We start from the raw sequence: 12580 nt of genomic DNA on the forward strand, positions 1-12580 counted from the left end.
TAATTTTGTCAAGGGAAGTAAATCCCAACGGATATCTATGATCCCAACGACAGTCTTCTGTAAAAAGAAAACAGAAACAGTCTTTATTTTTTAATCATGGCTGGCGTGGGTAATTTAGAAAATGAAGCTTTAAAAAGAAAAGAGAGATTGAAAGCTCTTAGGCAAAGAAAAAAACAAAAGGAATCTGGAGATTCTGAGAATGCCGAGGAAGATACATTAGAGAAGGAAAAACTACCGAAGTTAGTGTAATATGTAACAGGCATTGCCCGAGTAGAGCGTAGTTCAGCTCTGAACGTACTAGGTCTCAATACACTCGGCCTGTACGTTCAGGGACTGTCCTATTGAATCCTTGGCGGAACTGAAATCGCTTCCCAGTCAATTTTACTGGGCAACTTTTTACTGCTAAACGGTCGCGTGTCAGTCCCTGTGAACGCCTGAACAATATAAATGAACATCTTAGTGAGAAAATAAGACCTTGCTTACCTCGCTAGAACCAGTATGAGCCACACAACACGCTGTTAAAAAAATACGTCTCCGTCTTCTACCCGACTTGGCAGACTTCATTGGCAGACAAATTTACGAACTCGACCATATAAGATGAAACGAAATTTAGGTAAGCGTGGGAGAAAAAAAAAATTCAAATCTTTGAAAGAATTTGATTGTAAATTATTGTAATTTGCTAGGCAAAGCAATAAATGACTGAAGATTCTCAACTTTTCAAAGATTTCAATTTTTTTCTCCCAGGCTTACCTAAATTTCGTTTCATCTGATATGGTCGAGTTCGCCAAGTCGGTTAGAAGACGGAGACATATTTTTTAACAGCGTATTGTGTCCCTCATACTGGTTCTAGCAATAAGCAAGGTCTTATTTTCTCACTAAGATGTTCATTTATATTGTTTAGGCGTTCACAGGGACTGACACACGACCGTTTAGCAGTAAAAAGTTGCCCAGTAAAATTGACTTGGAAGCGATTTCAGTTTTGCCAAGGATTGAATAGGACAGTTCCTGAACGTACAGGCCGAGTGTAATCAGACCTACGTTCAGAGCTGAACTAAGTAAAGCGAAGCTGATGTGATAGTTGAATTTCTCAAGTCAAATAAATATAGCATGTACCAACCAAATTTTATTTTTTGAGCAATTGCTTTGAATCCTGGCAGAAATAATCACCAAAATATTAGAATTTCAAAACCGTTAAAACATTTTTTCAATGAACAGGGTTAGGCTTAAATTTGACGATTGTTTTTTATTTTTCCTGCTAAATATTTGCTCCCATCACACAAATCCTAAAATATGCATTTCAAGCAGGGGAAAAAAGAAAGTTATATGGAGAAAGAGAAAGAAGGATGTTGAGAGAGGGTTTAAACTCCACTTGACACAGATTAGGTCATTTTGGGACTAACATAATGTGCCACTATTTTAATTTTATAATTTGCTTTTCAGTAAGGGTCTTTAACAGTGGGGATGCTGCAGAGAAAACCCATGAGGGTGGGCAGTTAACAATTTTTTTTAAAATTAAAATAAAATAGAACGAAAATGTACATGAAATTGTACGAAAGTAAAATTTGTCCCTAATGCAACTGATTTGTTACATCAGTAACAGAAAATAGGTATAAAATAGTAAAATTACAAGGTTTAAGTTTCATCGTACGAAATATTCAATTCAATTTAATTCTTAATAAATAAATAAATAAAATAAATAGTTACTTTTTATTTATATAAAATAATAACAATATATTGTATATTTGAAAGGTTTCAAACAAAAATTGTTTTTTGCTAGCTGTTTCTTTTTGTTTATCAACTAGTAGGGGTAACAATTTTTGATCTGACAGATAGTCTGGTCACTGAGTGCATGAGGCCTCCGCTTCAGAGTCTATCATAAACAGCTTGCATAGAAAAAATAAATAAAATGAAATAAACAAAACAAACCAGTGCTAAGGATTAGTTTTCATACCCACCTAATGTGAACTTAAAAATCGACTTCATAAAATAAATATAGGCTACATTTACTTCTGATCTGATACTACTACTAGTGAAACATAATCTTTACAAATTAAAATAGACAGCCTACTCGCAATATTGCATGACACATTTCACTTTAGTTAACGTTTCTATGTGAATTATTCTTTGTTGATATAATATATAATTCTACTTTTAAAAAACGTGCGTTCATAGTGTTTTATGTCTGTCAATGAATAATGCTATACTGATGTCCAAAAGAAAGTATACACACTAAAAGTATGACTAAGTTTTGTTTAGATTAAAAACATTTGATAAAGCATTACTGAGTTTGTCTCTTGCGTCCAAACTCAACATTTCTAAGCAAAATAAAAATGTGAAACAAATTGACATTCTACCCAGATACCGTATACCATGGAAAAACGACTTTGGTTGATGCAGCACAAAATGCACAGTGTATACTTTCTTTTGGACATTAGTATATTTCTTCGGGTTAGTTTTGGTCCATTTTCTACAGATCGAATAATATATCGGCTAAAATTTAATCATTAATATATTATAAACATGGGTAGTTTTATTTTATAGGTCATGTTGTTACCGATTTATGTAAAAAAGGCAGAATAAGCACATTTTTACAGAATGAAAACAAATAGCTACAGCATCCATGATGGATATTCAACTCCCAGTTTATACTCCATGTACCATTATTTCATGTATTTTTTCTTAATTCTCAATTTAACGCATGATTACATGTACATCCATGACAATTCGGTTTTTATACGCCCACATTGAAAGTTAATATCTGATTGACTTCAGATTTATACACAGTGTTTAAGGTTCGATAATTACTACCAGAGTTATGGCCCTTGATCACTTTGAAAAATTTTGTGGACACTCTAGAGGCTAAAGTTAATATCCGATTGACTTAAAATTTATACACAGTGTTTAAGGTCGTGAGACGAAGACATCTATTGATTTTCAACAATTTCCGATAATTACTGCTAGAGTTATGGCCCTTGATCACTTTGAAAAATCTTGTGGGTGCTCTAGAGGCTAAAGTTAATATCTGATTGACTTTAAATTTATACAGTGTTAAGGTCATGAGACGAAAAAGCCTATTGAATTTCAATGATTTCCAATAATTACTGCAGTTATGGCCCTTGATCACTTTGAAAAATCTTGTGGCCGCTCTAGAGGCAAAAGTTAATATCTGATTGACTTTAAATTTATGAAGTGTTAAGGTCATGAGACGAAGAAGCCTATTGATTTTCAATGATTTCCAATAATTACTGCCAGGTTAAAGTTAAAGATACATTATGGGAGATTCGGTAACGAGTTGGCAGTTCTCACTATAATAGTTAAAAACTAGATAATGTCAAGGCAATTTGGTGAAAATTTCATTCAAATTGATTCACTATGAACCGAGAACTGAGCGACTGAAATTCTCATAAGCCTCGGTCATTATTACTAAAGTCAGTACGATAAACAGCATTGTCTCGATTATCCATTTAATCGTTTAATCAAGAAGGAAAGTTATGCAGTAAATCGGCTTAAAATCCACTAAAGATCGCAGGCTAGCGCTGCCATCTAGAGTTGATTATGGCCTGGATAGGTTAATTAATGTCTAATTAATAATTTAGATAACATTTCAAGCCTAAAGAAAGACCTGAAATAGGCAGATTAAGCTCTTGCACAATGTATGTTTAATATCCGATTGACTTTATATTTATACACAGTGTTTAAGGTCATTGATTTTCAACAATTTCTGAATTTTACTGCCAGAGTTAGAACCCTTGATCACTTTGAAAAATCTTGTGGATGCTTTAGAGACCATAGTTATCTGATTGATTTTATATTTATATACCATGTTTATGGCTATATATAATCGTTTCGATTGACTTTAGATTGATACACAGAGTTTAAGGTCTTGAGATGAACAAGTATATTGATTTTCAATGATTTTTGATAACTTGAACAGCTAAATCCATGATATTAAATGTTTTGTGTACTAAATGTTAGCATGAGCCAAACAAATTCTAATGATTTTCTGATAACCACTTAATGAGTTGTTACTCTTGATCAGATTTTAGTGTATTATAAATGTTTCATAACCAACAAATCGGACCGAAACTGACGGACAAAAGGGCCGCCCCACGTCCGCAAATAGTGTCAAAATATTGTGTATCAGGGTTGTGGACCCTCTGAAGGTCACAATTTTCATCTGATTTTGATGAAACTTGAAATGCATGTTTATAACCCAAATATCTTGGTTCCTGTCGATTTTTGTACATATCGAATCGTAAAAATCGGACCAAAACTGCCGGTCAAAATGGCCGCCCCCTGTACGCAATTAGTGTAAACATCTGGTAAATCAATGTTGTGTACCCTCTAGAGGTCACAATTTTTTTCCGATTTTAAAAACCGTTTAAACACATCACCATTCCACCATACTGAAGGTAGAAATCTGATTTCGAGAAAATTGAAATGAAACTGCCTAACAAAATGGCCACTCTTTATACGCAAATTGTGTAGAAGTGTGTAATACAAAGGTTGCGGACCCTCTAGAGGTCACAATTTTTATCCGATTTTGATGAAACTTAAAACATATCTTTATATCCCAAAGCCCCTGTGAAAATACACACTGAAATTTCAGTGAAAATATTACTGAAATCTCACTGAAAAGAACTTAGGTTAATTAGCCCGTTAATCTGTTTAAATAGCAGCACCAGTTTATCAATTTAGTAATGAAATAATGCACGCGAGGTCCTAGCTTTTGTTTGCATGAGAGTTTCATATAATTTACAACCATTATAGAATTAAAAATTTCTTCCTTCGTTTTCCATTCCAAAATTTTTAAAAACATTGCCGCTCGCCTGTAACCCGACACTCTTGTTGGAATCTCCGTCATTGACATTGTTTACGCTAACTGGCAGTGACCTCAAAATTTGAATTTAAGACGGTTAAGATTTATTCTATCTTTTCACAATAAAAGAGGTTGATTTTAAAACATGATTGTATTAATTGAGCGTAAAATATTTACCGTGTAATGAAATTTACGGGTGCCGTAATTGATGACCTCGTTTCCAAATATGGCTATTGAAACACGAGTGTTACTTTTGAGAAAATAGCCATTCTATCATAATACAATGATTATCGGAACATATCAGAAAAAATTTTGATGTTGAGTCATTCATAAGTTTAGACATCATTTTAAACATGTAGTTAATATTACTTAGCATGTGTTCGTGGATTATACGCACGGTGATGGACGAATAAAATAAACGTCAATGAAATTGTCTGCTTCACGAAATCATGTGATTAATTAATGGAAATTAAAAACATTTTGTCTTCTGACACTATGAGGCCATACTTTCGAAGTGCTCTCTTTCACAAATTACAAATCTTTACATGCAGTTATTAAAATATTTGCAATGAAAAAATGACATTTTTATTTTTTTAATTTCAGTGAAATTTCAATGAAATTTGCAATATAAATATTTCAGTGAAATTCCAGTAGACCAAAATATATTTTATTTCAGTGAAATTTCAGTAGACCAAAATTTTTATTTATTTCAGTGAAATTTCAGTAATAGACCAAAATATATTTTTATTTCAGTGAAATTTGGTCATTTCAGTGAGATTGGGCAATTCACTGAAATTTTGGTGAAATCTCACTGAAATTTCGGTATCATTTTCTCTGGGGAGATCTTAGTCCCTTTTGATATTTGCACATTTCAGGCCATAACTTTCTGGATTATTGCCCTTGATTGTACAAAAAATTGTGTTTGTTTTTAGCTTGTTCTCTATCCATCTCTTGCAAAATGTTGGCGTATCCTGCCTGGCAGCCGCTGTTTTTTTTTTTTTTAGCTTGTTTAATTTACTGTCCAACCGCTGGATTAATTTAGAAAACAATTAATCGCAAGCATTATCAACCAATCTTAAACTTAAAGCTGTGGTTACTAAACTGTGCATCTAATTCAAAATATTCATTTGTATCTAGATAATATAACATTTAGAGAAAAAAAAACCCATTGGCACTTTCAATGTCTTTAAAAGAGGGTTAGAAAAATTTCAATTTGCATCGACCTGTTTTCTTCCCAAGATATGTATTCCAACAATATGTCATAATTTTATATTTTAAAGATACATTCCTGCGTACAAACTTTGTGATTTGATGATATATTTGGACTAAAAACATATTCAAAGTAACCAATCTATCAAAAATTTGCTTCAATTCCCTCCCTCTCAAAACTTTGTATTCATCGGGGATACCTATATAGTTATAAGTAAGCTGTTGTTAGATGTCAACTTAGCTTCATTGTGGGAGGGTCCATTTTTCAGAATGTATTTATCATTACTTACTGTACATTTACAATACATATTGAGGCCTAAGTAAATTCTTAATTATTTCTGTCAACTTCTTTTTCCGCCGTTTATTTGCAGAGTCTTTTGTACGTTGACACCCCTCAATGTTCAAGAAATAACAACCGCTCCCTCACTTAAGCTGGCACGCAATAAGCTGGCAGATAACAGTTGGGTTGCCAGTTAGTAATACCCTGACAATTTTGCCCAGTGCTTGCCACATGGGCGTTTTTTTGGCTAATCCAGTATATTTTTTTAGTAAGATTGGGTGTCTAAACTTTCCATATATACCAAATTTGACATACTTTTATTGGAAAGAACCACCCGATAAATACTTTTCTGAGAAAGTATCTTTAATGTATTTCAGGCCAATATTTAGAAGTTACAAACCACAGAGTGAAGAGCTACGGGACGGCGCATTACCAAGAATAAAACCTCTTAGTGGTCAGTTAATTTCACTTTTTAAAATTTAGACGTAAAACCTCTTAGTGGTCAGTTAATTTCACTTTTTAAAATTTAGACGTAAAAAATTTGTGTTTGAAATGCCAAACAATTCTGCTGCACATTCCACAGATAAGTTTATATACAAGTGTCAAAGAAACAGATGTCTTTAGCTCTTAGAATTTTAGATATACACATTGAAGAAATAAATAAAATTTGATGTCTATCTTGTTTTTTTTCAGTATCAGAAAATGTGAAAGATCAATTGGAATCATCTAAAACTGAACATCATATTGATGAAGTGGTACGTATAGCTGGCCCAACAGTTGGTGAGAATTTCAAAATGTGAAATGTCCAAAATCTTGTCACCCAATATTAGTAGCATCGATTTGGTCTTGGGATTCCTAATAAACTGAGTAAAATACAGTATTTGGGAACATTTGACCATTTCACAGTTCCTGTTATGTTGATGCATTCATTGTCACACCTGGTTTATTTACTTTACTTCAATGTATAAGGTTACTGGTATGCTATGTATTCTTCAGCATTATTCAGTTACTGTTCTTTGTATGTTTGTTAAATATTTGACGTTGCATTTCCCAAAATGTCACCATGAAACATGACCTTAATTAAATTCCTGTGTCTCACAAATGTTTTTGCTTAGTCACAGATCCACGTGATTAGTAAATGTCAAATAAGAGGTATTTCCCTCCCATACCTAATATTAGTAACTGTGGTACATGTACTTTCCTTCTGAAAATATTTCTTCAAATAAAAAGCCAGAGAAATCTCAAGTGGATTCTTAATTAAGTTTTGGTCTCAAGGAAATTGTCATTCGTATTGCCACTGTCTGGTCAAACTTCTCCCTCTATGTATTATACTCATAACCCCAAAAAATGTAAACTAGCGTATGTTAGTCTCAATATTTGGAAAGTTTAGTATTGACTTTTGATTTAAAGATTCAACTGTCATGTTATATTTTATGCCCTTGCAATAATAGAGATTTCCTTAAAGACTATGGTGCATTCTATTTCCAATAGACATTTCTCTTTAAGTGCTCACATTGAAATGTTGTCATACATAATCAATGCCCCATTCATCAGTCCATCCTCCATTGTCAACAATTGCTTTCATATACTCTTTAAGGCTAAAGTTATCATCCAATTGACTTGAAATTCATAAACATGGTTTATGTTCATAAAGAAGCCTCTTGATTTTAAAAATCATTTCCAATAATTACTGTTATGACCCTCGATTGATCACTTTGAAAAATACTTTGACACATGTTTGTGTTCATGAGATGTAGATTTAACGTTGGAGTTTTGGCCCTTGATCGCACACACAAATTTTGCGGATTAACTTGAAATTTATACACTGATTTTTATTTTCATGAGACAACTGATTTTGGATAATTATTTCCACTTTGACCAGTTCGAAAAGAAATTGTGAATGCTATTGACAAATGTTTCATTCCCTAGCAACCTATCTTTTTATTTAGGATTTAACCAACCTTGCTCCAAGAAAACCTGATTGGGATTTAAAAAGAGATGTAACTAAAAAATTAGAAAAACTTGAAAGAAGAACACAAAGGGCCATTGCAGAATTAATAAGTATGTTCAGAAGCTAATATTTATCATAAATTTATGTTAAAGATACATTATGGGAGATTAGATAAAGAGCTGGCAGTTCTCACTATATTAGTTAAAAACCAGATAATGTAAAGGGAAGTTGCTGAAAACTCCTGTCAAATTGTTAGTATACAATATGGCTACATTGTACAGCCCCATGAGAGGAATGAATAAAAAAATATTTCAACATACATCTAGGGCATAAGATCAGAACATTTCAGTTGATTTGGCCTATCTAGTTATTTTCTGATTACATTATGTCAAATTTAGACATATTTGATTAACAATGAAGTGGTCACCAACCAATGACTGTTCCTCTGCAGAATGTAGAATGTGGCCCAACTAAAACTACATTTGATGTACCTTTGCTCTTTGTTAAAGATGCATTATGTAAGAATTAGATACAGAGCTACATTGTGTAGGTTCTTGCTATAATATTTCAAAAATAGATAATGTAAAATCAAATTACTTTATTCTGAGCGAAGTTATTACTGTATTGAGTTTTGACAATATGTGGCATTGATTGTTTATTAACGTAACAACGGTATTTGTTATTCGAGACTTAGTCCCGCTTTTCTTTATTAAAATTAAATCATTAAATGGCGGAAGTGTTCTACTCTACTTAAAATCTGAGCCATCCAATGACCTATGGGCTTGTCATGTTAATAAATGTTTAAATGATAGTTTATATAACATTTAAAGCCAAAAGAAAAAGACTTGCAATAGGCAGATTTAGCTCTTACCTTGTTTTAGGACTAGTCGGGAGGTCAAATGCCAAACCATCACTGAACACACTTTTGCCTGATATATAATGTTTCTTGGTGGATTATTGTTGGGTAGTGCCCCCTTGATTTTTCCAGGGTGGGTGTGGTCGTATCACCATCCTAGGTCGTGTAATAATATATCGTTTTATAGGTTTTCGGGGTCGCTGAACACGAAAACGGGCATATTTTTAAAACGCGACCTATTCTGACAAAGAAATTCTAAATGGTGTCGGAAATATAAAAAATTTCATATTTCGCCCTACTAGGTCTTGTAATATATTGTTTTATATGTTTTGGGGCTCGCGAATTTGGACATCTTTTTAACATCCGAACATTTATAACCAAGGTACATGAGAAGGGACCAAGCGATAAATAACTTAATCATTATCGATATTCATATACATAGTTGGTTTTCCTATCTTCCCAAGTCCATTTTGTGTGCTCAAACGCCAGATGACTCAAAGTCATCTCACTAGCAAGCGAGCTAGCCTAGTTCGCTAGCGAGCACAACTTTATCTATCGATCATTATATGTGTTTTGGTATCCGACTGAAACAATGGCTACTAATTGTTTAGTGATAATAACAGTTGCATAAACAGTAGTTCTGAATAATCATTTTTCTGATAAAAACCGTTTTGACTAATACTACACCTTGATTCTCTCTGTTATTTGTGTGTTTCGGTGTCCATTACAGCGTGATCACCGGAATATATCACCTTTATTTTCCCTGTTATTCATGAGTCTATTTCCATTACTATTAGTACTACCGACCGACTCAGATTACATGGAATACCCGACCTACTGTCTCCCTATTATTCTTGTGTGTCTGTCGGTATTTCATTTCATTGTGTGTCTGTGTCCCATTACTATTGGTACTACCGACTCTAATCCCCGGAATATATCACCTTGTTACTCTCTATTATCCTGGTCATGTCTTATTACTATTTTTAATGTCCGGAAACGATATCGTTGTTCAAACAATCGAATGTTTGCAACCAACATGGTCCTATAAATATTTAAGATGGAAACATGCTATGCAGTTTTTCTGTTCTGCGTCGAATTAGGTGCACGCCAACGAGTACACGAGAGTACAACGGTTTTTCTTTACATCAGACCGACTTGTTGCTTCTCTACCAACTTTCTCGGTCAACTCCGTCATCTGAAACGGGATTTCCTGGTTAGTGAGTCTGTGTCATACTCACAACTACTCCTGTACAAGCGTACATTATGTATATGTTACGTTTTGAACAGGGTCACTTAAAATGTTCCTAAAGGTAGATGTTCCTGTCAGATGTTTCTAGTGGGTTACCCACAGTTCTGTGCACCTCACAGCAATAACTCGCTGTAACAGACCGTTACATGGACTAATCCCTCACATCATCCAGATGATGAACACGACACAATATGATACAGTAATATTAATATTGCTTTGGTTATATGTTTTACATATCGTATCTTTTTGTTACTTATAGTTTTAGCTTAAATTGAAATTTCTGGAATGATTTATCATAAATCTAGCTGTGTGAACTTTGTTTTTTTTCTATTTTCCACCGTCATCAGGGGTCTTATGTTAAAACATGTCCGAATTCGTGTTAAGCTACTCCAAAAACAGTTATTACATGACCTAGTAGGGCGAAATATGAAATTCTTGTACTTCCACTGCCATTTTGAATATCTTTGTTAGAATAGGTCAGGTGTTAAAAATATGCCTGAATTCGTGTTCAGCGACCTCGAAAACCTATAAAACGATATATTACATCACCTAGGATGGTGAAAAATGATTTTTTGTATTTTTCCCGCCATTATTGGCCGTCATCTTGAATATTTAATTTTCCCCAAGGGTGACACGACCACACCCACCCTGGAAAAATCTAGGGGACCCTACCTAACAATAATCCACCGAGAAACATTATATATCAAACAAAAGTGTGTTTTTGGCCCAGATGTTTGGACTACTGTCTATGTTGCATATGGTTGTTAAGTTCTTTAGAAGACATACATGTTTCCCTAATTGTGAGGTGAACCATTATTCGTGTCGAGTTGTTTCGATGATTGGGAATAAACAAGAACATATCCACACATTAGCACTGACAGTATACTTTCAAGATCCCTTGGCAGTTAGAATTTATAGAAGACTTCTAATTCCAGAATGAAATGTACACATTATCTGGTTATGTGATTTTAATAGATGTTTCCAGGTTTACCATGATTTTTTTATGTTTATTTATCTATTTTTTTTTTTTAGGAGAAAGGTTAAAAGCTAGCCGAGAAGATTTTGCAAGTGTTATTAATGCAGGAACAGCAATGAGATCTCAAGAGGATGATGAAGACTAGTGTTATTAAGTGCTCACTTTATTTATAGAAACAATTCGACTAAGAATAGAGATAAAACAATTCGCATGTAACATGGATCCTCATGTAAATATCATACTCAGCACTATTGTAAATATATTCATACATACTCGGTATAATAAAAGTGAGGTAGTTGATACTTCACATATTTCAACTTAGTAATAGCTATATTATTCTGAATGATTTGTTCTCAAACACTAGAAAGAATCAAATCATGAGAGATAATCCCAAAATCCCAACAGTATCAGTGTGTAACTCGTAGTTAAAATAATGTTTGTATGGTACATTTAGAATAGAGGTAGTTCAGCATTTAAATATAGGCCCTTAATTAACAGAGTGGTTATTTTGTTGAGATTATTGCTTGTGCCATTCAGACAGTAAAAATGAATTGGAAAGAGTGCTTTGAAACAATGTAATATTATTGACAGAGCATTAGGGGGTTGGTTCGCCGAGTGGTCTAAACTTTTGGTTGTAGATCTTTAGGTCTTTTATCTGTGCAAGTTATGGGTTTTTCTCTGGTTTCCTCCCCCTTCTAAAGACCTTAATGTGCAAGCAAATTATTGATATAAATATACTGAGCCCTTTAAAAGCATGTTTTCAACTTAATGTGCAGTACATGAACTGTGAAACGTCAATCTGTCGTAATTTGTTGTTGGACGTGTGACGGAATCGAGCTAGAGATGCCGTGACTTACTGAAAATCAACGGAATGAAGCCATGGGAATGTCCAGGGCTGGCATGTCTACACGTGCTATTGCCAGACACTTCAATTGTCATCAGTCCACTATTGTAAGGTTGGTGGAACGTGTTCGAGTTACTGGATCAACACGTGACCGTCAACGTCCTGGTCCACAACGCGTTACAACCCAGACTCAAGACCGCTACATCCGGGTCACTCATCTGCGTGACAGATTCCGCCCAGTGACTCGAACAGCTGCAGCAGTCGTCGGAAGACAAGGACCAGTAAGTGCCAACACCGTAAGACGTCGTCTAAGAGAAGTAGGGCTCCGTGCACGACGACCTTATGTTGGAGCTATCCTCAGAGATCATCACCGTCAGCGGCGTTTGATATGGGCTC

General features: G+C 34.2%; 1 protein-coding gene across 1 annotated transcript; it reads left to right on the forward strand.

Moving 5' to 3' along the window:
- Positions 1-62: 62 nt before the first annotated feature.
- Positions 63-11661, forward strand: LOC126822066 (coiled-coil domain-containing protein 12). Its single transcript, XM_050550813.2, has 5 exons — positions 63-239; positions 6686-6762; positions 7002-7063; positions 8258-8369; positions 11397-11661. Exons 1-5 carry the CDS (start codon positions 97-99, stop codon positions 11483-11485), a joined length of 483 nt encoding a protein of 160 aa, XP_050406770.1. The 5' UTR covers positions 63-96; the 3' UTR covers positions 11486-11661.
- Positions 11662-12580: the final 919 nt, after the last annotated feature.

Source organism: Patella vulgata, chromosome 5 (genome assembly GCF_932274485.2).
Source record: "Patella vulgata chromosome 5, xgPatVulg1.2, whole genome shotgun sequence".
Classification (NCBI taxonomy): Eukaryota; Metazoa; Mollusca; class Gastropoda; family Patellidae; genus Patella; species Patella vulgata.

Bases quoted from the DNA above. Each gene is read 5' to 3' on its own strand.
- LOC126822066 (XM_050550813.2), top strand. From the start codon at position 97: ATGGCTGGCGTGGGTAATTTAGAAAATGAAGCTTTAAAAAGAAAAGAG. The intron at 240-6,685 runs GTTAGTGTAATA...AATGTATTTCAG, and splicing joins GAGAAGGAAAAACTACCGAA to GCCAATATTTAGAAGTTACA. The intron at 8,370-11,396 runs GTATGTTCAGAA...TTTTTTTTTTAG, and splicing joins GGCCATTGCAGAATTAATAA to GAGAAAGGTTAAAAGCTAGC.